The sequence below is a fragment of the Leuciscus leuciscus genome, assembly GCF_965113295.1.
Source record: "Leuciscus leuciscus genome assembly, chromosome: 11".
Taxonomy (NCBI): domain Eukaryota; kingdom Metazoa; phylum Chordata; class Actinopteri; order Cypriniformes; family Leuciscidae; genus Leuciscus; species Leuciscus leuciscus.
This window is the reverse complement of record NC_138735.1, coordinates 23,358,209-23,385,885: the sequence shown is the minus strand read 5'-3', so window position 1 is coordinate 23,385,885 and position 27,677 is coordinate 23,358,209. Positions and strand designations below refer to the sequence as shown.

The window sequence follows — 27,677 nt, the reverse complement described above, 5'->3', positions numbered from 1 at the left end:
AAAGGTGGTTCTCATATATATTTATTTATTTATTTATTTATTTATTTATTTTTAAATTACAACTAAATGTTAATATGATAAGATTTCTTAATGGTAATGAGAATTGGGGAATGAGATGAGGGAATGTGCCTAATTATCATGAAAATGTCTCACAAATCAAAAAAGGTCCTAAAATCGGGCTCATTTTCATTATGCAAAATATAAATTCTTAATGATTCTGAGTGAAATGTCATCTGGACATGTTCTTGAAGCTTCCTGAGATTCATCCATCCTAGAACACCTCAGTATACAGCAAGATAAAAAGGCAAAAACAGCATGTTTCAGTTCATTAACCTACATTTGGATCATGAGGAAGTGAGACGTACAGGGAAGAGAGAAAAAAACCTGCTGGTGTGATGCCGTGAACAGGGAAGTGCTGTTTAATATTCATTTTTCTATGGAAATCTGGGAGAGGGGGGAAACCGGGACTCGTGGTATTTGCTCCCACAGAGATTAAAGAGACGGAGAGAGGAAATGATGTCAGTCATACCAGATGCTACAGCATCTGTTAATAACTTATAGGTAAACAAACCATACATTTCCTACTACATCTTTACAAAATCAACCAATAGCTAACAACCGTCAAATATAACATTAAAATTGCTGGCAAAGCAGTGAAAGGCCGTCTGTCTGGCACAGCTTACGAATAATTTATGGCATTTAGCAAATGTCATGATCTCCCCATGTCCATGCACAGGTGACTGGCAGTGACACAACCTCAGCACCGCTATCTTGCACCACACGCAGCGCCGCGACCCCACTGCACAGCCCCTGTCAGCTCTCATCAGAGCCCCTAACATACCTCACAACATTCCATCACTCCCTCGATCTTCTTCTTCTTTACTGGCCATATAGCAACACTAAATACTTTATACTAAATATACAGCATCTTCCTAAGCACCACAAATCTAAGAGATTCAGAAAAATTAAATATACACACTACTGTGCAAAAGTCTTAGTATTTCACGTTAGTATAAAAAAAAAATAAAAAAAAGGTTTTAAGCCAGTTATTTATATCTTTTGCTGTCGTGTCAGTAGGAAATATCTGTTTACATTTCCAAACTTTCCTTTTGCCATTAATTGTAATAATCCAGTGAGACTTTTGTTTGCACAAAGAGTCTGACAACAGCCGGTATAATCCACACGGAGATCTGATCTCACCACCATCTGGGATTACATGAAGAAACAGAAAAAATTGAGACATAATAAATCCAGCAGAACTGCGGCAACGTCTCCAAAATGCTTGAAGAAACGTACCTGAAAAACTATGTGCAAGCTATAGGACAAAAGCTGTTTTAAACGCAAAGGGTGGTCACTCCAAATATTGTTTTGATTTATGTTATGAGATTATTTCTGAAAGCATCCTCACTTTACAGCATTTTTACACAAGTGTCTTAAACTTTTCACAGTGCTGTAGCTTTGCAGGAAGGTTTTTTCGTTGCCGCAGTTTTGGATTTAGTCTGTCTCTTTTTCTTCATGTAATCACAGACAGACTCGGTGATGGTGAGATCAGATCTCTGTGTGGATCATGTCAGATCATGATGTCAGACTCCTTATGCATACAAAAATATCACTAGTTTATTACAATTAATGGCAAAAGGAATGTTTGGAAATGTAAACTGCTGTTACCTACTGACACACTGCAGCAAAATAAATGGCTTAACCATTTTTTGGGGTGAAAATACAACATGCCTAAAGGGGGTCGCACACCGGACGCGCAGCTCGGCGGCGCGCCGCGCAGTGCCACGTCTTTAAAATTCGAACACACTATTCTCTATGAGAGTACACACACTGGCGGCGCCTTTCGGCGTCTGTCCGCGGCGGCTCAGGACCGTGTTCAAAATCCTGCCGCGCCACAGAGCGCCATTTACATAGTTTTATATTAAATTTACATGTGTGTGTCTCAAATCGTAGTTAATGTATATACGGACTTCACCATGTGCTGAAATATACATTTAGTTTTATATTTATTTACAGAAATCAGAAAATTGCTGATGTTATCAGATTTTCAGGTGACAGTTGTCCTAGACGTGGCGCGGCGCGGCGCTGAGCTGCGCGTCCGGTGTGCGGCCGCCTTAAGACTTAAGTTTGGGGGTCAGTATGATTTTTTTTAGGTTACAGAAGTCTCATGCTCATTAAGAAGGCTATAGCCTATTTACTTATTTATAGACACAAGACAAAGAAGATACAAATAGACAAGTCTTTATTCACAATGCAAATTACTCAGGGGATCACAGGAACAACATGAGAGAAATGCCAACTATGTAAATCATTAACAAAAAACGACATGGGACTGAACATAGCAGGGAGAATAAATAAAAGACAAACATAATGAAAGACAGCTGCAAATCATAAGTAACCACAGAAACAAACGAGGACATAAACAGTAACCAAGGAAATCGAAACTAAAAAGAGCAGAAAAACAGGAACTAAAGGAAACAAAACAGAAAACCATTACTGTGACCATAACTAAGAGTTCATAAATCTGTGAATATGTCAAATGTGCAAAATGATTTCAACACATCAATAAAACATCTTTACATACATTTTTGGTCCTTTGTTCTTACATTCTCAACAGACAAGGCCTCAAATCGGGGTCAAACAGGGGTTCTTTTCTTCCACAGCCAGCATGACCCCTGTTTAACAACTTAACCTTTTCACTTACTAACAGAGTTACCCTAAGGGTAAAATGAGATCCATTCAACCTTTATTTGGCATGAACGAGACTAATACTGAGTTAGAAGAATCAGTATGCATTAAGAGTCTGCCAGCATAGACAGAAGACCACTGAGAGAAACTTTCAGCAATCTGGGGATGATTTCCAAGCCTTGTAAATCAAAATCAACCATTCTATCGTGAACAAGCCTCATGTGTAAGTAAAAGATGCAGAGTAAATAAAACCTTTGTTACTTAAAACTAAACCATGTTTGACTTATAAATGGAGGCAGTGAAACACACAATAAGTTACATTGTATGCAAACTTTAGGAAACACAATATTGGCCTTAAGGACATCATAGGTCAGTAAACAGAAGCAAATCTTTCTTCGCAAACTGATGAGCAGACGTTCTGTAATTTCCAGGCCTTTCATCCTGTGCCAACACACTGAGATAATCACCTCTCCATGAGCGCAGTGCTAAACAACACCACAAGCTAAGCTGGAATGGCAAGGGAGCATCTTATTTCTACAAAGGCAAACACAAACACAAGCAGAGGTTCAGAAGAATCAAAGAGGGCTGCAGAAAATCGGGGAATCGAGCCAGAATACTCCCTCCACCGCAGTCATAAAGTGAGGCAAAACGTTTAAATGCAAAACGAGCTGATTAAGGCTAACGAAGCTTGAAGGGCAGCTAAAAATACTCGTGTCCACTTGCAGATGGTGCAGCCTGTGATCATCTTTAAGTGAAGTTTTGCTGAAATTTCATTTGGTCACAAAAAGAGGTGTTTGCCATTTCAAAAATTTAAATAACACTCATTTCCATTCCAGAGCCTTTAACAACTACAATAACAGCAACAACACATTCAATACATTTTGGTTTCAAACTGAGATCACGATTCTCCCACAATTCAGAACAGACAACTAAACAAAATAACATGTCATTTGCAAGAGGTTCTGAGTCTGACTAATGTTAATTGCTGCAGTCTATTTAAAATGTTTAATTAATCCGAATTAATCATTTAAAAAGAGGTTTGAATGAAAGATTCAATGACTCATAATTATTTTATTGTTTCATTACTGAATGAATCAGCGTTTTTTGAACAAATCTCTTGAATAAAAAATGCAACATTTTTGTAACAGTCACTTGATGTAATCGATACAATCGTTATTTGAAGCGCCTTTCAAACGTTGATTCACTATTTTAATCGCTTCCATAGGCATCAGTGTTTATTTTCGATCTATACACTTTTATCACAGTTCTTCTATGATAATATAAATATTTGTAACAAAGAAACGATACTGTGTGGTAAAAAAAAAAGACTGTTTGTGAATCTGTTTCATATTTATACATGACAATGATCTCTGGATCAGCGACAGCGCCAATGCAGATTTGATAATGTGGGTGTTTGAATTCAAGATCACAATCTTTTAATGATTAACCAAACAGTTTGGGCCTATTGACTTCCATAGTATGGGAAAAAAATATACTATGATTAATTTCCAATCGCCGAATTGTGCAGATATTCGCACTGATATTCGGGGAATAACAGGACTCTTGCTTGTGTGATATTGCTTGATTATATCATACAAAATGATAAGACAAAAAAATTGGCCCCTGTATATTGAACTTTAGGGACATTCTATAACTTCATTCTACTAGGCCAAATCATGCACTCTCAAGGCATTTCTTTGTTTGTTTTTGCAAAGTAAGTGACATACTCAATATCAGCTTCAACATTGCTAAAACAATGATATAATCGTAGACGATACATACCACACACCCATCCATCAATGAAAGCCAGGATTGGTTTATAAAAGATGTGGGCCTACATGCTTAGTTGACAATCTACTTAGGGATGTATTTAAAGGTGCTCTAAGCCAGGGGCTTTACAACTTTTTGTGTGTGTGGACCACTATTTGTAATCAAGAACTTTCGCGGACCACCACATAATACACATAATAAAATATGTCTACACACAGTCCTACCTGAATTAATCCGCACCTCTAAATAGGCTAACTAGCACTAAAACTATAACTGGTCATCACATCAGTACAACAGGCTTGTTAAAAGAAAGTTTACTGCACACAACGGCTGCCACATATTTTATTTATTTATATACAAACGCAAACGGTCTTTGGGGCCGGTGTAACGTTAGCTGAAACCTAATGCTAAGTAGCTTTCGTAGTATTTTCTCTTCACCCTCCTTTTCTTTGTTTTTTTATGAGGAATCTGGCTCGTAGATGTCTCCGACTCACTGTCAATCTCTTCATTATTGGTAACCTCTGCCTCTGCGTCTTTTCTCTTCAGAGAACCTGTTGCTATCCACCGATCCATGTTGTGGTTCTAACGGCACTGAACTTGAACGTCACGGCCAAGCGCCACTAGCCTATTTTGGTAATCACACAATAACTTGACAATTTATTTTAAATTTTATATCAGTATAGGCCTATATATTCTTTTAACTTTTTTTTTTTTATAGGAATTTCCTGGTAAAATGAAGGTTAAAAAAATGTTATTTTATTTAGCCTTTCCACGGACCACCTGCAGTACCCTCATGGACCACTAGTGGTCCACGGACCACAGTTTGGGAATGGCTGCACTAAGCAATGTCACGTGTTTTATAGGCCAAAACATTTTTTGTCACATACAGCAAAGACATTTCCTCACTATCCACTAGCTGCCTGTCGCCTGAACACACTGTAAAAAAAACACGGTCTCTGTAGACAGCCCAGGCTCCACAAACGACAACAAAAACAAACAGGCCCAGCCTGGACCACGAAACATGACAAACAGTGTTCCAGCCAATAACGGTGAGAACTCCGCTGGCAGAAGGGTTTCCAATCCAACATTCAGGTGGCTCTGTTTTTGCTGGACAGGTGGGTAAATCCAGTTTGCTTTTTTTAAATGGTTCATGACTGTTTCAGGAAGCACGGAATGGAGGGGGAGGGGACGGGATGAAGAGTAGGGAGGGTCGAGCTAGCCTCCGTTTTGTTTGACAATACTTTGAACGTCAACAAGAAGTGACATCACCCAACATCGCTAAGAGCACCTTTAAGCAGTGTGCGAATTATTCAATAACTTTTGCGCAACCCGTGCGCTAACCATCTTAAGACATTTTAAACAAAACACTAACTTTTTTAACATATTTGTTATGTAAATCTATATTAAAGTAACAAATAATGACACTTTAATTTTACCAAAGTACCATCCTATATTAAGCGCTCAAGCAGCTGATACTATATGGTTACCTCCTTAGGCAAACATCCCTCCCATTTAACCCAGTCTAAGATTATCTGCTATTCTAAGCTAGTTTCAGCTGGTTAAGCTGGTCTTTCAACCTAGCCATGATAGTCTTCAGCTGATCCAAATCTTTTGTTATGACTTCATTTAAGCGGGTTCAAGATGTCTTAATTAGGTGGGTCAGACACCTCCATTATTCAATATACCCTGCATTTAAGATCATTAGTGTCTATATCATAACATGTAACGGTGGGTTTAGTAGTACCCATACGGTTTTCTGCAAGGCAAACTCAACACTAAACACAAAAAATATATGTGATGCATCTACTGATGGCCCGTTAAACCCACTGACTGTGACTTGTTTGATATAAAATGATGCTGTTTTTCTCTACACAGGTTGGCGCAGTGTGCTTAGGATCATTTGGAGATACAGGCCTGGAACTTTGAGACAGGGTTAACAAATGCATAAGCACTTATCGCCTTAAATGGTTCAGATCTACACACAGCAGACAATTGCACATGAAACACACACACACAAGGACCAGGCACTGGAAATAAAACAGCTCACTCAATTCAGTTTGCTTATGTCAGACGTCAAGATTCTCAACATGACAAATTACTTAAATATTACATGCCTGTGTTTCTGTCCGACTCCAAATTCTATGCATAAACACAGTGCTGCACAATAGCCATACACAAATATACCAGCTCTGAACCACCAATAATTGGTTTGGATGATACTGATTTTCTATGACTGATATCATTACGCTTTTTTGTCTAACTAATATGATTATTAGTAGACCCAGTTTTTTGTTGCTCTACAAATATTAGTAACTAATGATGAATATGCATGAATAGCATATGAAGGAACATTAGCAATGTCACACTTGTAAAAAAATGTGTTTTTTTTTTGTTGTAGTCCGTTAATTATTTAGAAAATGCCTTCAAAAGACATAAAACTATTTCCTATATATATTCTGTTTTTTATGTTTGAAATGCAATAAAGAAAACTTGGTCACGCACGCACAAAAAAATGAAATAAAGCAATAATTAAAAGTCTGTTCTAAACATTCTATTCTGTATCTAAACATAAAAATGCTCTATAAATCATGAAGAAACTATATTTTTCCATTTCTGGTTCTTTGCAAATGATGTAGCATCAGAACAGCTTTAAACTTTTAAACAGCTTTGTTGCTGTCATGACAAGAGCATACGTTTCATTCATATTTTTATAAATCAATAATTTCATGTGTCCATATTTATAATTTCATATTAAAAACGTTCATATCAATAATAACCCCGTGTAAATTAATTTACGCAGCATTAGACTGTCTATGTGGTATAAATGCAGCTTCAGATGCAGCTTTTGCAGTGTAAAGATGGCATATATGGCGATGCATTTGTGAGGAACTGCTTGTTTACCTAAATGCTGGTGTACTGAAGACGTTATGCTGGCATGGACAACAACACAGCCACAGAAATTCAAAAATATCAACGGCTATGAAGATTCCAAGGCAGTATTATTTTGACCGTTGGTCTCAAGGGAAACGCATTTTCAAAATCCTAACGGAAAAATCAATTCTGAAGTCTTTGAATGGTTTCCTCAAGGTCAAATAGATACATTGTAACAAAGAAAATGCGGCGGGAATTACAGCAAATGAACGCCTTTACGAACGCAACCTCAGTGCTGCTGCGGGGATAATAATTGGCTCCAACATCTGGTGTTGGTTGTGTTGGTATGGTGGTGGAGGTAGCGGTGGGTTTTTGGGTGGGAGGAGGAGGAGAGGGGGCCGTTAAAGTATCCTCCGCAACAACCATATTGTCGAACAAAATAAGTCATTTAAAATGTCAATCATACCTTCGGATAACTCCAGCTCCAGCTCAGCCAACCTGGCCCGCACTTCCAATGGAAGGGGCAGCGCATCGCGGTCCGCCATTGTCCGTTTAAGGGGGTAAAAATCACTCTCGTCCTATTTCTTCGACTCTTTCAGCGCTGCTGGGGTTTCTCCGCGTCGCAGCGGTGCATAAGGAGGGCTGGGGGAGACGCGTGTCCAAAAACAAACTGTTCTGTGAACGATAGTGCTCTGAGATTTGCTGTCCCTCTCAACGAAGCCCCGCCATATCTGAAGGGCTCCGCCGTTAGAGTCAGCAGTGTAAGATGTGGACTGTCAGTGCGGTGAAGCTCGCGGAGCGGTGTGTGTGTGTGTGTGTGTGTGCGTCTCTCCCTCTCTTTCTCTCTGTCACTCTCTCATGACGCAAGGCGAGAGTGATTTTAACAGCCGCAAGGGGGCGACAGAACACCTCTGTTTATGTTACCATAAATAATTATTTCATACCGAGAATACCTGTTCGGGTTACATTTATATAATATATACATTTATATTATTATTATAAACAAACAAACAGACACGAAATTACGAAATAAAATGTTAAATATTAAAAGTGCCGGTAAAGACGTTTATAATGTTACAAAAGATTTATATTTCAAATAAATGCTGTTATTTTTAACTTTCTTTTAATCAAAGAATACTGAACAAAAAATATTAAGCAGTACAACAGTTTTCAACATTGATAATAATAAGAAATGTTTCTTTGAGCTGCAAATCAGCATATTAGAATGATGGATCATGTGACTCTGAAGACTGGAGTAATGATGCTGAAAATTCAGCTTTGCATCACAGGGATAAATTACATTTTAAAATATATTTCAATACAAAAAGGCTTGTAATAATAATAATATTTCATAATATTGCTGTTTTTAATGTATTTTTTAATTCAAGAAATGCAGCCTTGTTGAGCATAATACTTATTTTTTACATGACAAACCCCAGACTTTTCAACGGTATGTAGGCTATATACTATCACATTGAAAATCTGGGATTTTTTTAATCTACATCTTGGAATAAAGTTAAGAAACGTTATGATGTGAAATGAAGAACAAATATTTGAGAAATGTGCACTATTTTTAGCTCACCAATCAAATAAATTTGACATCGGTTATATGTTCTTGCTTAATACAATCTTGGAGTTAAAACAGCTTGAGTGCTGTTGTTAAATTAAGCAAAAAGAAATGCATGCACATTTTCAGTGTAACATCTCACACACACAAATATAGATATTGAAGCATTGCAACTATTGTTTTCATACTTTCTGACTGATAATTCTGTTGGTTGCATTAATACTTCAGATGGTATTGTAACTGTATACTGAAATAAAAGACCAGGAGAGTGCTTTGTGTGGTGGAAAGCTTAACGCTTATACTATGCCACCTTGTGGTCATAATTGTGAGCAAATATTGAGAATGAAAAATTACTTACAAGGATAGTTCACCCAAAAATGCTGCAAAAAAATGCTTTTTTCCAAACCTGCATGAATTTGCTGAATCTTAGAAACAAAAATTTTTTTTTTAAGAATGTTGGTAACCAAACAGTTGTTGGACCCCATTGACTTCCACAGTATGAAAAATATATATACTATGGAAGTCAATGATGCCCATTAACTGGCATTCTTCAAAATATCTTCTTTTGTGTTCAGCAGAATAAATAAATTCATGCAGGTTTGGAAAAACTTGAGTAAACGACAGAAATTTCATTTTTGGGTGAACTATCCCTTAAGTACAACAAATCAGGACTACTTGATAGACACAATTTCTCATTAACATTTATTTATTATTTTTTTTCCCATACAGTTTCTCATAACCAATTTTAGGGTACCTTTTTAACATTTTCCAATTATTTACATCTGTACAGAGAAAGCACACATACAAGTATATGTGTATGTATACATGTACTACAGTTTAGACTACAAGCATTTACACAGAGGAGAACAAAACAAAAATCCCATCTCAATCCCAAAAGTATTGTGCTACACAAATGTAGTGAGGAAGGCTTCAGACACCTCTACCACATCATCCTTTTTTCTACACTTTGGGAATTGAAAAAGAAAATAAACAAAAAAACAAAACCAAAAATCCTCCATACTGTCATCTAAAAAGTTAAGGCAGAGACATTTTTTTTTTTTCAAGTTTAAATAAAATTCAAGTTTTCAAACACTGTTAATTTATATGTGATGTTTCTTTTTAGTTTGTTTCTTTTTTTTGAACATCTGAATGGTTTATGTAATGAAACCATTACTTCAACCATGGTACGCTTCATTTATTGATGGAAAAATGATCAGTTGCATTCAAAGAGTCAGAAAAATCAACAGAAACTTTTTTTTGATTAACCGAGAAAAAAAACACTCACAGGGAAGATACAAGAATATATAAACAACGGACGCCATGACAAACATCTCAAAGCATTCTGCACGTGCTCCACGTTGCAGGAAGACATCAAAACAAAATAAACTGTCTGTCTCTCAAGACGGTTTCAAACTCGAATGAGAACCAATGAACTGAACAATGAACAGCATGAACGAGAGTGACACTGAAACGCAAAGTCTGCATAAAGGAGAACCTCCACAAAACAACGCTGGTCCATGTGTGCTGAAGGCTCAGATCTTTTTGCTCTTGATGTATACGTCACTATATAAATGTACACGATCCCACTCATATAGTCGTGGTGATATGAAAGCGAATCGGTGAAGGTCAAACGACAGACGTTGGTGCGTTGGTGACTTTCCCTCCGTTAATATAGATAAAAGCACCAAAGAAACCATGTGACGAACCATAGCACCACACCAGGATAACAAACGAAGCTAAGAAGCAAATTATATATCCATCTATCATTTAAATCACAGCAGACTAGGCACATGAACACTTCACCCTCGCGACCTGAGGACTTTGCAGTGTGAAGATCTTCCAGAATCGAATGAAGAGGCATCAGAGTGGATTCTTCCCAAACAATTGGCGAATAGGAAAATAAGGAAAAGAAATTATTCAGCAAACCAATGTGTGCCATTAAAAGGTTAAAAAGAAAAGAAAAAAGTAAAAGAAAGCATGCACACAAGAACAGGTATACATACACCTGCTACAATATCACATCAGTACAATTTGATAGAGGATTAGCATGTAAAAAAATAATTCAGAGCTCCAAAATAAACGTCACTCCAGTGCTGGAACATCCAAACATAAAAACAGAACACAAAACAGATTTACACAAAAGTCTCACTCATGCAGTTGTAATGGCTGGCACGGCCGAGATTCGCGTACGGAATCGCACCAGTACCAAGACACTCAAGGTTAGCAAAATTATATACATATCAGTTTAAAAAAAAGAAAGAAAAAAAACAAAAAAAATAAGTGTTTCAGGATCAGCACTATTCAAAAATCAGTATTTCCTCCCAACAGCACTATTTGAAGTTTTAACCCCAAAATAAAGTTGAGCTCTGACAAAACATCTTTAAATAGTTAATCTCCAACTGGTGCTGGTTCATTAATCCCATTTTCCTTGGAAAACAACTAAAGATCTTGTAATTGAAAAACAAAAACGACAGAAAGGACAACAAAAATATTCAGAGAACCCTTATGCACAAGTGCTTTTGTCTGTAGGCCCTGATTCCAGTGACAAGCTGTCTGTGTGTGCACTCACAGAGACCGTGAGATAAGAGGGACTTTTTTTTTTCTCTCTCTTTCTGAGCAGCCCTGACAAAGTTTTTGTTCCCTTTCGGTCCTGGAAGCAAAGCGGAGGCTCTCAGGATTGGTGGAAGGAAGCTGTCGTGTCGCCGCTCGCTCGTTCCCCAGCGCTCTGATGAGATTTCACTGTCTCTCTGGGACAAGCCGTCACCGTGGATTTGGCAGGTGCGGGTGCTGATTCTCTGCATCTGCGTTCTGCCGAGTCAGGAGTCTTGATGTCTTCGGCGGTGGAGCTGGGAGGCCGGGGATCCGCTGACGGCTGCTGTGTTGGTGCCTCCCTTATCCTCTGACAGATCTCTGCGTAGCTCGGCTTCCGGGGCTCCTGGTCAAACGCAATATATGATTGGAATTAATCAATTTAGCCAATCAATCTTGCATAGTTGAAAAAAATGTTTCGTTCTTTGTAACATATATTAAAGAGACAGTGCTTCAAACCATCTGTGTACATTAAGTGCAAGCTGAACAGGATCTTTTCTCAAATGATTTTTCTTATGCTCACTAAATCTGCATTTATCATCAAAATATAGTAAAAACAGTATATTGTGAAAAATTATGATTTAAATAATGGAAATGGAATTTATTCCTGTGAAGGGCAAAGCTGAATTTTCAGCATCATTACTCCAGTCTTCATTGTCACATGATCCTTCAGAAATTCTGATTTGATCCTTTCTAATTTGCTGCTCAAGAAACATTTCTTCTTATCAATGTTGAAAACCGTTGTGCGGTTTAATATTTTAGTGGAATCTGTGACACTTTTTTTCCAGGATACTTTGATGAATAGAGCAGCATTTATTTCAAACAGAAATTTTTCATGACATAATGAATTTCTTTATGGCCACTTTTTTAAAGTTAAATTTCTGGGATCTTTTGCCTTTTTTTAGATAGGACAGGAGTAGGAAATCATGGGAAAGGAAAGGGGAATCGGACCGGGAAAGGACCTCGAGCCGGGAATTGAACTCGGGTCGCCCGAAGTGGCACCCTATTTCAGAGCAATTCCCTACACGGCTATGGCTCAGACTCAGTCACTTTTGAACATTTTGATCAAATAAAAAATTCTTGCTGAACTACAGCATTTATTTATAGAATAATAATCTCACTGACCCCAAAACTTCAAACAGCAGTGTACATCTGCTGTTAAAGACTGAACTGATCACAAAGTGCTGAAGGAACTGATGCAAGAGAGCGCAACAGTTCCATATGATACATGCTTCTGTAGAAGCCACAAGTCTCGCAAGTTCAATAGTGTAAAAATAGTGTAACTGCTGAATTCCCAATAAAGAACGACACTAACCACAATCAGAGAGGTTGTTTTACCATAGAAACTGAAATTTGAGCCATTGAGTTGCCTTACCTACATATATAATGAAACATACCTGAATATGTTAATATAAAAAGTACAAGTATTTTGCTGTACTTTTGTTTCAATCAATAACTAACACTTACTGTTATTGGATTGCTCAGCAGTGCGGTTTTAGCAGCTTGTGTATCGGAGCATTTCTCTGCAGGTGTCTGCGTCTCTTTAGGTTTTTCTACAGTTGTCAGGCTGTAAAATACCACACACAAAAAAAAAATCCATATATTAAAATGAGCCATTTTCTACAGTTTACATTTTTCCCCCTCCAGAAGCACACTTGTATTAGTCAATGTTATTTGCAGCAAATCAATTTAATTTTATGTCATTATTTTGCCAACTAAACCCGTTTTGCTACTGTACCTTTAACACTTTATATAAATGATCTGTATGATTAGAGTTATGATTAACTCATTCTAACATAACTACTCACAGTAGTAACACCACCTCTGAAAAAAATTGCTGAATATTGATTAAGTGTTGAAAAGTAAAATAGGTGTTTATCTCAATGAAATCTTTAATGTGCTGCAAGCAATTTATTTTGAAATGCCACACATGAATATATCCCCACATTCTGACGGAATCCTGAGGAATCGCACCCGTCACTGTGACAGCTGTAAACTTGCTTTAGAAGAAGAAAAGCAGTAAGGAGGCCTTGCTCCTGGCTTTTAAGCCAATCAGAAATACTGTAATATGCACATATGTCTGTGAATCATTTTGAGTCTTCTGAAAGTACAGTTTAAGAGACAGTGTGGTTAAAATAGCTGAACATCAGTTACCATCTGAAATCATTTGCAACATCTTTAAGTGAAAACTGATGTCACATTTATTGATCAGTTATTCATAAATATCCATTGAACCCACTTTGAAAGGGCTGGAGAGGGCGAGTGTTGATGGTCCACTGGGGTCTGAGCAGCAGGAGCAGGAGCTGGAGCAGGAGCGGGAGCGGGAGCAGGAGCGATAGAAGCCTGCACGGATTCTTTGGAGGTCCCTGAGATCACACGGCTGGTGACCACATCCTTATTTAGAGGCTGTGGAGAGACAAAGGGGCCTCTGTGAAACTCCTAAGGCAAGGACAGCATGAACAAACATAACAGCTGGACAGCAGGAACTCTCTCTCACACACACACACACACACACACACACACGCTCTAAAGCACTCAAAACACCCAAGGACTTGTGGTTATGATTGACAGCCAGGTCTGCTGTTAACATGGCATTCCATGCTTAGTGCAAGTTAATGTTTAAAAACCCAGAGCATCTGTTCATTTCTCTAGAATTCGAATAATTAAAGCTTTGAGATTTATTATAATTTAAACCTTTTCTTCTTCCTTATTTGAATTTCAAAATATTAAGAGAGTTTAATGCTGCAGCACAAACACAGAAGACACACATTAAGGACAGAATGAAAGTCAACCTTGTCTTTAATCGCTCCAGTGACGACATCAGACAGCCGGTTGTCAAGGCTGTTTTCAGTTTTTACTTCAGGCTTTAGATTTCCTGCAGCTCCAGGCAGAGGGGGGAAGCTGGACAGGCCCAGCTCAAAGCTAGGGGACGGGGTGCGCTCCTGAACAGGAGGGGGCGACTGTGTTGCTGCTCTCTGTTAAACACACACAAGAAGAAAAAGAGATGAAACATACAACAAACTGAGCCAGTAAACAAGAGGCATGTTGCATGAAGCCGTTTCAGTTGCTAACCAAGTTACCGGTAAGTCTGAGCAAACTCTGGTTTATCATGAAGATCGATTGGTTTTTAGCTGGGTTTATTGTCATGGTAAATTGCGCTACATGCCTAACCTGAGGTGCATTTCACAAAAGCCAGCACAACAGGATTTTGAATCTGTTCGAATACCCAGGCAACCTTTTTGTTTTTTTACATGGATGCCTTTCATATTGCTCTGGGGTCTCTTTTACTGAAATTTTCATTCAAATCAATATTTCATGTCCATTTATTTGTTTACTTGGCTGTGTAATAAGTAAAATAATGTACATTCAGCCCCTCAGGGTTGACTGTATATTACACTTCCCTTGAAGAATATAAAGTTTTCTATCATAACAAAAGCAAAGCTAAACACATAACACTTGTGTATGCAGTGGTAGCTAAAACAAAGCAAATGACATACTGGAAACTTGTTGTCATCTCTCCTTTTCCTGTATCCATAGCCGCCCCTTCTTCAAAAGAAACAAACAATCAAGACTGAGCAATACGGAAAAAATGGCCACAATTTCTTATGGAAGAAGCTCTACCCCCCCATCTTGGATATTGTATTACCACAATATTGATGAAATTAATAAACAGCTGGTACAGATCGTACAGCATTACCTTCCACGGCCTGCGTTCAGAGAGTAATCAGCACCGTTTACTTCCATCCGTCCACTTCCCACCTGGTCCCGGCGTGGATAGCCTGGACCACTCGGTAGACGAGGTCGGCTACCCAAGTGATGAGCCTGTGGAGGCCGCGTCCCATTGGGGACTCTCTCCGAAGAGAAAGTAGTGAAAGCAGCAGGGTTTTCTAGCAGAGTGGTTCCACGGTCTGTTGTGAGTCGAATGTGTGTTTTGTTATGGTTCCTGTTCAGATGAAAAGATAGTTATACACAGCTTTGTCTCAGTTGAAGTTCTTCAAAAGATCAAACGTCATTACACTGACACAAATCTGTTATGTTATGGGCTATATACTACCGTTCAAAAGTTTGGTGTCAGTAACTTTCTTTCTTTTTTTTTAAGAAGTCTCTAATGCTCACCAAGCCTGCATTTATTTAATCAAAAATAGAGAAAGTATTGTGTACAGTATTGTGAAATATTATTAGAATTTCAAATAACTCTTTTCTATTTTAATAGTTTAAAATGTAATTTATTCCTGAGATGGCAAAGCTAAACTTTTAGCAACCATTACTCCAAACTTCAGTGACATGACCCTTCAGAAATCATTCTAATATGCCGATTTAGTGCTTAAGAAACATTTCTTATTATAAATCAGTTGTGCTGCTTAATATTTTTGTGAAAACAGATCAATCTTTTGTCACATAAAAGTCTTTACAGTCACTTTTGATCAATATATAAAATAATGTATACCTTGCTGAATAAATTAATTTTATTATTAAGTTTTTTTTTTTTTTTATTCCTACTGGGAGCAAACTTTTGAATGGTAGACTAAATGTATAACAGATTTTTTCCCCCAAACACTGTACCTGCTTCGAGGTGCATATTGTCTGATAGTTAGTGGAGATGTTGCTGTTTTAAATGTCGGAGAACCAGCGAAGCCGTTAATAAATGCAGGGCTGGGAAACGGAGTAACCTGTTGATAGACAAAACCTGATTAAGTACCTTTAGTACTCCATTCGGATATTTCTCAGAGCCAAACAGACCATATGACACTTACCAGAGTCGGGTCCAGGTAGCTCTGGGTAGCTGACCAGCCCTGAGGAGTCACCAGTCTGTAAAGGGGAAACTGTTGCTGTGCTCCATACACAGGGGGGATGTAGTAAGGCGTGTAGCGTTGTTGGACATTTGAGGACACATCCACGGGCCGATACCCATTCTTTGGCACAAAGGTATTGACGGCAATGGCCTTGGCCTTTATTCTAGCCTAGGATAAAACATCATTGGACACTTTTTTTCTTTTTTGCAAAACTGCAAGTTTATAAACTTGTCTTATAGCACAAAATAGCCTTCAGTGCCGTCACATATGCAGTAGTGTACTCTACCTTTATTGGCTTCCCTTGAAAAGTTTTCACCTCTTCTCTGAGATACTGGTATGCCTGAAAAAGTGATGCATGCCAATGTTTAGCAATAGGAAGCAAGTTTATTAAAAATCCTGAGGCTGTAAACTGAAATGATCAAATCACAGGCAATAAAAAACATTTACCAGCTGAGCATCCGCCTCAGATTCAAACGTGATAAACCAGTTGTCATTGTAGGCAAACTCACAATTGATGAATTTGGGCAAGTTATCACTCTTAAAGAGCGCTTCAACTTCCTGCACAAATGAAAGCCAAATGTCATATAGATTAAAAATAAGGTCAGAGCATTAAAGATGTTATTGAACAAGAGATGGCATGATGTGTACCTCCACAGGAGTGGCCTCAGGAACCTCTCTGAGAATTACGATACAGCGGTTCTGATTGGGTCGCACTTTCTCTCCACATTTGTCCAGTTGGACGAGAGGCAGCGCTGGTGAATCAAAAATGCATCATTAATGTCAGACCCACCCAACTGCTGCGTGTAACCAACCCCATTTTGAGAGCCTAAAATAAAAAGCCATAAAAGCCACTGCGACCCATACAAGTGACATGGTGATGAGTTTAAACTCACTTTTTAAGATGTCTGCAATGAGATCAACATCAGTGGTGAGTTTCTTGATTTGATCAAGATTTGCCAAAGTCACTATTGGCACATACTGGTCACTGTCCATTTGTGAGATGAGGTACATGTCGTTGGCTAGATTCTCCCTGGAAGTGGACAAGAGTTTGGTTACCATCAGTCCTTCACTGATTCAACATCTTCAAGCTTTGAAGAAAGATTACTACCTTTGAAAAGTCAAAGGGTTGGCAAGTTTTTTTTAAATTAACACTTTTATTCAAGGATGCCTTTGTTCAAAAGTGACAGTAAAGACATTTTACAAAAGATTTATTTAGCAAATATATGCTGTTCTTTTGAACTTTGTTCATCAAATAATTCTGAAAACAATGCATCAAGGTTTCCACAATTCAGCAGCAAATCAGAATATTAGAATGATTTCTGAAGGATCATGTGACACTGAAGACTGGAGTAATGTTAAAAAATTCAGCTTTGCAATCACAGGAATAAATCACATTTTAAAATGTATGAAAGCAGGAACAGTAGATTACATTTGCATAAGTAAAGTTTGTAACATCTGAATGAAATATTAACACTTGAAGTCTAAAAACTCATTGGTCTCTTTCACCAAAATCCTGATTCATCAAAAAATTTGGGCAAAAATCACATACTCCAAGTAGTCCTGTAAACTTAAGATGAAGTTTCATACATATTCCATCTTAAATAAATTTCAAACACATACACACACTTACTGTATATATATATATATATACACAGTAAAAGAGTAAGAAAAAGTATGTGCTTTACAGTTTCTGCATAAAGATCCAGATTCGTGTTATGTACAACTGGCTAATCAGAGGTCTGTAATCTGGATCTGTATTAAAGTTGTTTTTTGTGTTTGAACTTCTTTTGAGGATTGCAAACTTGGCATTGCTCGAGTATCTTGCTGCGCATGCTCTCAGCGTGTCTTTAGAGAGCGTCATGTTTGCTGAGAGTGACGAAAGGGTGTGCGGAAAGCCCTTATTTGGACATGGTTTGGGCATGTTTTATGCAAATTACTAACCTTGTGCATGCGGTCACTCATTTAGGATACTCAGTTCTTAATTTAAGGTACCTTGTCGGGACTATGTTGTTTCAAAGGCTTCATAGGTTTTGGGGGTAAAAAAAGCCTTAAACTCCAGGCCAGTGCACCTGGCAGGACCAGAGGTCCAGCTTAAATGGGATCAGTTGTGAAGCTGCAAGTAATTACCTAGAGAGGCAGAACTCCAGTGTTGCCTTCAGTTGTTCCCGAAGGTCGTCAATCTGTCTGGAGGAGTCTGAATCATTCACCCCTGCACAAAAGACTAAATAAAATGATCAATTATTTAAGAATGTTATAGTTGAAATTAATTCTTAATGATTGTGACAGTAAAAATGCATAACTGTAAACAACTGAAATAGGAGTAGGTTGAAAACAGTGAACAAAAGACCAAAAGGATATTACCTTTCATATTGGTGTTCTGGTTTGACACAATGCCCTTCTCACTGGCTGAGCTTCCCATGTACACTGATTCTGGCTGCGCTGCAAAGGGCAGTTCTACAGAGGTAGATACCTGCTGTTCCTCATTCCAGTTCCCTTTGTCTTCACTGTTGTTATAACCTAGCATGGACAAAACAAACACATCAAAACCTCTTCCGACTGATAAGGTCAGTATACTAAATTAACAACTGAAGGGAAATCATTTTTGGAGGTTTACCTCCCGAGATGCAGTTTGATGGGTCATCGGCCGCATCTACCCATGACTGCTGAGAATCTGGGCAGGTTGTAGCAGAGGCCTCTGGTTTAGGCATATAATTTGCCCATGCCTTCGCATTGGGATTGAGGTCTGAGATCTTGGAGGATTCCTGTAAAAAAATAAAACAATTATAATATTGGGTTATCAATTGTACTAAGGGCTGAATCAATGTCTTTACAATAAAATGCACCAAATAATGGTTACAAAAAAATTGGCCACTTAAGCCACACTTTAATATGAATTTTACTGCATTACATAAAATATAAAAATCAAGAAGCATCTGGAAAAAAAAAGATGCATCTTTTTTAGAACAGAAACATTTTCTAAAAGTTTTTGTAATATATATATATATATAAAAAAAAGTAAATATGATGCATGTTTAAAATAAAAAAATAAAATGTTAAATACTGCACTGACATTCATACATTTTTTAAATGTGGCTAAGTGTCCAAATAATTTTAGCGGCCACTGTATAACCAAGCCAAACAAGCTGGTTAAAGAGTACTCACAAGTTCACTATAAGCATTCTGCCAGTCCCATACACAAGATCCTTCAGTTGCTAACAGGTTATAAGGGTAGGGTGCTATAAAACCCAGAGAGGTCTGGAAATCCACTGGGCCAAAACCAAGGTTAGATTCTGTATCCTGTTGAACATCTTGCATTGTAAGGCTTGCCTCAGATACAGCGTGGTCCCATGCTGACACCAACGCACATGCCTCTATTTGGTTATCAGAAAACAGGACACGTGGTTCTTTAGCCCACGCCGGAAGGCAGTGACTAGAGTCCACCTCATCGCTCAACTCTGATTTCCCAAGAAGGTCTGACACCATATTCAGCATGCCTTGCTCTCCCTCCATTTCATCCGAGCAGCCTGAGCCCTGAGGGTTTTCCACCTGCACAGGAACTGTGAATAGATCTTTATTGAGAAAATGCATCTCGTAAGATGGCGTGGTGGCGTAAATGTCAACCTGGTCAGGCTCTACTGGTAACGGAATTGCTGCATTTACATAAGTGGCTTTATCACTCATATCATCAACAATGACTTTCAAATCAGAATGATCAAAGTCAAGAACTCCAAGACTGCTTGCTATAAGTTGGGAAACATGAGGCATGGTAGTTGTCAAGTTCTCAATGGACACATAATTGCCGCCATGGCCTTGTATGGCACATGACTGTCCCTCTCCAGTTTCAAGTGATAGTCTTGCAGTACTCATGAGAGGAATGCTGCAGTCAACAACAGCTCCTCCTATTTCCCCCATATCTTCAAGGTCTCCCTGCTTCTGAGTAGATGTAACTGAAGATCTTTGAGTGTCATTGGCTGGCTGTTCTGAAGAAGAGTCCAGGTACAGGCAAGCACTTTCCCTCGTGAAGTTTATTGGCAATGAAGTGCAATCAAAGGCCTCCGATACTTCCGATTTGCATGGCGGCTCAGACAGTGTATGTACATCACTGCTAGCAAAACAAACAGAGTCCAAACAGTCATTGTTGTTATTCCCATTGTTAAGGCAATTAAGCAGCTCTAAAGTTGGTACGAGTCCCTGCGTTTCAAGTTTTGACATTTTGGTTTTGCCATCATCTGCACACAAACAAATCTCACCCAGTACATTTTGTTCATCCTCACTAAAGCATTCACTGGCAATATGAGTCTTGTCACCATGTTGTAAACAAGTCTCTCCCATTTCACCGTCCATGACTTGCTCTTGTGCTACTGCAGGTAATTTGCTTCCCAATCCCACTTCTATGACATAACTCACTTCATCGCTTTCTGGATGTCCTTTATTACAGATATCATTGTTTGATGTTTTTACAAACCAGGTGGCATTGCTCTGGGAGATATCTTCCTCAAGAGGACAATCAGAATCAGGTCCAGGCAGAGTGTTTGTGTGAACTTCAACAACAGAAGAACTCAAAGAACGTACATGGAGATAATCAGCTTCTTCACATTTACGAGCGACTTCCAGCAACTGCTCAAAGTTCATAGGGGCATTCATAGGAAGCGGACACGGACTCGCGTCACATGGTTCAGCATCTGTAGAATTTGCATTTGGTTCTACATTCTGTTCCCTGTTTGGAATGTCACAAGATTCTGACACAATCTTTGTCTGGTCAGTGGGAAAAACACCACAAGTGTAGACGTGCGTGTTCAAAGTCATGTCCAAGTTGACCTCTTCAGCATTACAAGCAAAATCTACACAAATACTTTCTGCATGAGATGGACTGCTCAAACACTGATGCACACCAGCAACCTTGAACATGTCAGATTCATTTGTCTGCCCTTCAATTTGCAATATACTGCACTGGCAAGGATTCGGAATGTCCTCTTGAATTGCTATTGGTCTTGGTTCAACTTCAACTCTATGACAGGAAGGTGATTTTGACAGGTTGTCTTCTTTATCAGAGGCCAGTGGGATTTCAGAGCAAAACTTAAAATGTTCAATGTCTTCAGAGGAATCTTTACAGGGAAATCCTTGGTTTTCTGTCTCATCTAACTTTTCTGAAGCATTGCTGAAAGCTGAGAGAGCTTGGGGCGTTTCTTTGTTAACTTTCTCAGGAGTTTTCTTGGAAGCACATTGATCTGATTCCTCAATAACGACTTTAAAATTTGGAAATCTATCTGCTGTGTTGCTAAGAGAAGAAATGGAGTAATCAACTTTGTCTGGCTCAATCAGTTTCTTCTCCTCTTTTAAGTCCATGGATTCTCTATAATCATCATTCCTGTAATGATTTTCCAGTTCCACTTCATCCAGAGGACCATTTAGATTTTGCTGAGGTGGTCTCAACATTGATTCATCAAAAACTGTGTTGTGCATGTTGTGTTCAGAACCACTCTCCAGATCTGTGGCCTTGGAACCAGAGGTAACATCAAGATCATGGTTGTTAAGTAGGTCAGCAGGTTCCCCCTGTGGCAATGCGGTATCTGTACTTAACTTCAACACTGACTTCTGTTCATTTTGCACCAACAGATCTGGGGAGAGTTGATCAATGCCTTCCTCTAAAGCAGCATAGGGAGAATGTGTATTTACTGCATCTTTAAATGATGTGGAAATGTAATTTTCAGATAAAGGCTTTTCGTTTTCTTGGGCAGGAAATGGATCTGAGAGTGTTGCGTGTTCGTCATTTGAAAGTGCTACATTTACAGGTAGACTTTTAGTACACCCTAGAGTCTTCTCTGTGGGATCTTTTTCTGTTTGTTGTGCTGCTGTAATTTCATGTGAAGGCCCTGAACCCGATATTTTGTGGTCCTTCGGGAGTGATGAATTATCAAACAAAGCCTTTTCAGAGACAGCTGGTGCGCTTGCGTACATGACTGCGTCAGATTCAGTCAAGGATTGGTGCCCACACTCGCTCCCGAGATCCTCTAAATCAATCAAGCAGATGCTGTAGAAACTCTGTTCTTTTTTAAAGCCACGGTCAGTGATCAACAGTCCAGAATTTCTCTCTTCTGAGTCATCCAGATTATTCAAGCTCCCGGAGCATTTATTGAAAGGATGAATGGCATGCTTTGGCGTGGACGCAGGTTTTGACTGTACATGCAACTGTGTCTTAATCTGTTCCTCTTTTGCAATAATGGAGACACCAGAGTGTTGATCCTTTGAAGTGCCTAACGGACTGATGCCCAGGGTATTTCGTCTGAGGGTGGTGTTCTTGCTCTTACCAACTCCAGTTATATCTGTGGAACAAGACTGTTGACCATCACAAAACCACTTTGCTCTCATTATGGCATTTTCAGCTATTCTCTGTTTCACAAAATCCAAAGTTTCAGTGTCCTTAATTTGGCAATTGTCTTTACTGTCTCTCCCCATTTCACTGGCATTTCCTTTCTGGACCGTAGCCTTGTGAATATGTGGATCGCCGACAGGTGTGTCCCGAAATGCCATCCCTTCCTGTACGCTGCTACGGCCTTCTTTAATGAGGTTGAGACCTGCTGACAAGTTTGTGGAGGAAGCATTACAACTGGTATCTAAAGCAGCGTTCACGTTCCCATTTTGAGAAGGCTTCTCATCGGCCAGATCTGCGACAGACCAAGCACAGTCTCTGACATCTTTCGATGTGGAGCCCTCAGGAATGGCCGCCTGAAGAAGACTTGTTCTCTCGCTGACCAGGTTAGGATTCAATTCTTTGCTGAAACAACACCCCATATTTTAATTTAAGAAAGGACGTCTTTGCAAACCGGTGAACAGAAACTTGTGTAGCTCCTCTCACAAGCTCCTCAGTGAGAAAAAGAGAGACAGAGGGTGCACGCTATGGCTGCTTACCCCCACCCCAAACCCAAAATAGCACATTTAAAATTATACAGCTGACTCACATGGGCCCATCACTCAAACGCAAAATCTCCAATGATTGGTGCTTCAATGGACGCTGTACTTACATTATATGAATGGGATCAGCAACTTGGCAAGGTCCCAAAACACAAGGGTGGTTTACACAAATGCCTATTAAACCCTTTCACAACACCCTAAGCTGGGCGGGATGTCTCTGCTGTTTCGTTATAGTATGTTTTTTAATTCCCTTTTCACAATAACTTAACACACTTCAAAAGACTAACCGACAATAGTAGATTATCCTTTACCAAAAGTGGAATCTCTTTCTCCTTTGCTTCCTGTGACTGCTGCACCTGTGGCTCCACGATAGTTTTTCCTTCCTGGTCTGAAGTCATGAGCTGTCCAGGTTCTAGCTCCGAACGCAGAGCTCTCCAGATCACCAGGGAACTGTGGATGACGAAACAGAACATAAATCAATTACAAATCATTTACAAAATCAATTTAATTGACAATGTATGCAAAGCAACTTACAAATGGGGAGCATCACAAGCAATTTGTTATAAGAATCAACAATATTCACAGTGCAATATTCATTGATGATTATTCAATATATTACAATAAAACCAAGAAAGAAAGTTGACACTGCTATAGCTAACCAATTACACTTTATATGTATTTATAATTATTCCTGTACCATTCAAAAGTTTGGCGTATTAAGATTTTGCTTTTTTAAATAAATTATTAGATTTAGCAAGGATGCAATAAATTGATAAAAGTGACAGTAAATATGTTATATTAATATTACAAAAGATTTCTATTTCAAATCATTGCAGTTGGTACTAGTACTATTCAAAGCATGCTGAAAAAAGAATAACAGTTTCCACAAAAATATTAAGCAGCACATCATCACATTAACAATCTGAAATATTTCTTGAGCACTAAATCGCATATTAGAATGACTTCTGAGGGATCATGTGACACTGAAGACTGGATCAATTACATGCATATATTACAATAGAAAAGAAGTTATTTCCAATTGTAGTATTTCACAATATTACGGTTTTGACTATTTTTGATTAAAAAAAATATGGCCTTGATGAACATAAGAGAATTCTTACAGAATTTTACCAACCCCAAACTTCTGAACAGTAGAGTATGTTATATATATATAAAAAAAAAACATAAAAAAAAAAACAAAGCCACTCCACATACATCAAAAACAAAACCTTAGATTTTCTACTTCTAGTTTTGACAAAATATACAAAGGCTGCTTTAAATGAAACCTTCTGAGGGCTTTTTTTCTATCAATCTGTACAGTAGAGCTGACTGGTCAATATAACTACTGTGGAAAGCATCTCTGAATTAGCCAACATCATCAAAACCTACTTAATATGCTGAAAAAGGAATGCTACTTAAAACTGTTTGAAATACAAGATCTCTCAAATTGATTACTGGCACGATTGCATTCATGAGAAATTCAAAATTACATTAAAATATTTGCACAATAATATAAACAGCAAATGTATGGGTAAAAAGCATGTATTGTAATGAAAACAACTCTTAAAATATTATATAGGCATAAAGAAAATGCAAAAATGCATTAATCTCCAAACTAAGACAATATGCTTTACCAAAAATATTTAATGCGCTTAAAATCTGAATTGAGGATGCATGCATGCATGAGAAAATGTAGCATTTGCTTGATCGTACTAAAATAAAAACATACATTTTTATCTGTCAAACTCTCAAACTGACTCAAGACAGTCCTTTCACACGACACATGGGTAATGTTTACATTATGATAGATAGTATCTAAACATAAGCGCAATGCAATACCATCTAAAACGACAATAACACATTTTGTGGTACAAAACGACATGTAACGTTAATAACCACATGAAACTAAATGATGATGATAAAAATTGCTACAAATATACTGAAGATGTCAAATCAACTCAATCCATATGTCAAAGTACATTAGTGCTGCAGGCCAAAGCCATAAACACAACAGACAGCTGCTAGCTGATTCAGTCGAACTCTCCTTAACTATAAAGTTAACTGCGCACGAACATATTAAGAACTTTTCAATTATTTTTAAAAATCCTACCAAACAGAAAACGTTGTATATCCGTCAAAGAGCTAATTCAAATAGAAAAACAATAAGTGTGTGAGTTAGCCTACATGCTAAAGACTGGCAGATAGTGAGAAGTAATGCAGCTAGCCCCGAACAGTTAGCGTAAGTTGCTAACTTCAAAAGGTGAATAAACACTCCAGCTATTTACATTTGGATCAAATTACTTTATGAAACTATGCTTGGATTAAATAAGCGCAATAATCGTTCGTATGAGTTTCTACTCACCTGTATCTGCTCTCCGCGCACGGGAGACTGTTTGCGGGCCCGAGCGTCTGACTTCCACGGACAAAACTTAGAAAAACAAATCCACGAATCCGTGCAGGAAACTTTTAAACCACCACAACGCGTTCAACAGCCTGCAAATACCACCAGCTCCTCGGTATCAGGCCTGATAGTGAACTTTAAAGGTCTGTTTGGTGATGTTTAAGTGCCTGGCTAACGTTTGTTGTCGAGATGTTCACAACACGAGAGTGAAGGTGTGTTACTATTCAAAACGGCTTGAGTCACAGTGCGAGAAATGCGACTAAGTATAACTGTACGTGCTAGTTAAACTAGGATATGATAAAGAACGGAGCCGCACGCCTCTTCCCTCCCCGTGTATTTGTGTCCGGAGTTGAGCTTCACTCTCTCGGCCAAACCGCACCGCGAACTCCCGCCCAGAGCCGCTTTATCGACTAGCCCGCCCACTCTCCACTGCGGCCCTTTCAGTAACTCAACGGCTGCGTGTTTCTACATGCGTTTGGCTGCAGTTCAATGAGCGCTGTCGATAGAGGGAGGCATAACGCAACGAACTGTCTGGAGTCTATAGGGATTGTGGATCAAATTAAAACCTTAGTTTTAGCCTTTTGGCAGTTATGGTGTTGCTTGAACGTATACTTTACTTCAATTTAAAGCTATGTAAATCACTAGTTCCCATCTGGTTGAATGCATTTTGTATAAACAAGCTAACAACAAATGCATGCATGTTGCATGTTGCTTTGGCTTCATTTTACCAGAACATCGTTGTGTTCTGGTTGTGTTTTATTTTATTTACCTTTTTTATCATTGTTTTCCCCTTTTGTCAATGATTACCATAGCCCATTTTGGGTCACGGCCACTGATCTATATTTTAATACCCACCAGTTGAAAAACACTGATGTAAAAAAACGATTTGAGGCATTATATGTGTAAATATGTTTACATTTATTAGATGATGTTGGTGCTTTTGTAAAGATGGCAGACTTGTAGCACTACATCTGCTTCTCTGAAAAGGAATGTAACCAATCAGGATCTTCACTGAGCAGCACGTGACTCATGTGTGTCGGAGTGGACGGTCTAGCCTGTATTGAAAGATTCTGTGCTTCCGTTTCATCTGAAAGATTTTTCGGTTGGTTGACAGAGACTACGGATACTGATGTGGACCAAAAAGGATTTCTGATCTCTTAAAGCTGGTGTTGTTCTCAAACCTTATTATTATCTTATGTATTTATTAAGTATATGTATTAAGTATTTATTAAAAATGACATCTGTTTTTACAACCTAAGCACCATCCCAGATATGTTTGACAGATTGTAATGTGAGATATGAGATGTGAACCAGAGTCAGAAATTAACCAAGATTAACCCCAAAAAATGCATTTATAAAGTGTATAGGCAATATATATATCGTTTTTATATTTCATAATTTTCTATTCTATGCTTATCTATGTTTAGTATGGGTTTAGCATATATACAGACACCATAACAACCATCATATACAGAACCTGTATGTGCAGTTTGAGGGTCAAATGTTGTTTAATGCTTAGCTAATGTGGGGTTGTTTATTTAAATAAATAAATTCAATCAAAGTATTTGACATAAATAGAAGAAAATCATGTTTTTCTGTGCCCTTAATAAGGTCTAAAAAAAATACTCAAGGGGAAATTATTGCCTTTTACTGACACTGGTCTTAATATGGAAATGGTTACCTTTTTTATTTTATTTTATTAAACTTTTTTGTATGTAACCATATAAAGTCGTTTATGTTTGTTTATGATCTTAAACATTCTACAAGAAAAATAATTTCTTAAAGTGTTACTATGCAATGCATTTTAATAAAATAAAAATATTCTTAATTCCAACAAATATGATGTAAAATATAGAGAGATGAAATACAACATGCTAGCTTTTATTTCGATATGTATTTATTTTTTAAATGTATAACAGAAAATAACTCAAGAAAAGGGTACATGCCAAATAGGAGAAAATGATAGGGGAAAAAACAAATGTAGAGTTACTGTATTTTTATTGATGTGATTAGACAAATGCCTATGGTAACACATATAGTCATGAGGGATACAAAAGGCCAGGCGTGAAATGGCCCATCTACGATC

General features: G+C 38.2%; 2 protein-coding genes across 11 annotated transcripts in view; both read right to left on the bottom strand.

Annotated features, from left to right (window-relative positions):
* The window catches only part of dip2ca (disco-interacting protein 2 homolog Ca), a 101,554-nt gene extending 93,408 nt beyond the window's left edge, over window positions 1-8,146 (bottom strand). For all 7 annotated transcript variants that reach the window (XM_082183832.1, XM_082183833.1, XM_082183837.1 and 4 more), the window contains exon 1: window positions 7,796-8,146. In XM_082183832.1, coding sequence (XP_082039958.1) covers window positions 7,796-7,874 — 79 coding nt within the window. In that variant the 5' untranslated portion in view covers window positions 7,875-8,146. The remainder of the gene's footprint in view (window positions 1-7,795) is intronic.
* Window positions 8,147-9,584: 1,438 nt separating this feature from the next.
* Window positions 9,585-26,000, bottom strand: larp4b (La ribonucleoprotein 4B). Of its 4 annotated transcripts, none has more exons than XM_082183612.1 (17): window positions 25,553-26,000; window positions 23,502-23,640; window positions 18,893-19,040; window positions 18,640-18,795; window positions 18,406-18,499; window positions 17,172-17,308; window positions 16,927-17,030; window positions 16,726-16,836; window positions 16,565-16,618; window positions 16,240-16,446; window positions 16,049-16,155; window positions 15,183-15,428; window positions 14,983-15,031; window positions 14,278-14,460; window positions 13,725-13,891; window positions 12,953-13,052; window positions 9,585-11,831 (listed from the first exon to the last, which is right to left on the bottom strand). In XM_082183612.1, the coding sequence occupies exons 2-17, from the start codon at window positions 23,586-23,588 to the stop codon at window positions 11,568-11,570; spliced, it is 2,214 nt and encodes a 737-aa protein (XP_082039738.1). In that variant the 5' UTR covers window positions 23,589-23,640; window positions 25,553-26,000; the 3' UTR covers window positions 9,585-11,567. The 4 variants fall into 4 exon arrangements, with proteins under 4 accessions (XP_082039738.1, XP_082039739.1, XP_082039740.1 ...); XM_082183613.1 differs by having other exon boundaries at window positions 14,983-15,028; XM_082183614.1 differs by having other exon boundaries at window positions 18,406-18,487.
* Between the last annotated feature and the right edge of the window lie 1,677 nt (window positions 26,001-27,677).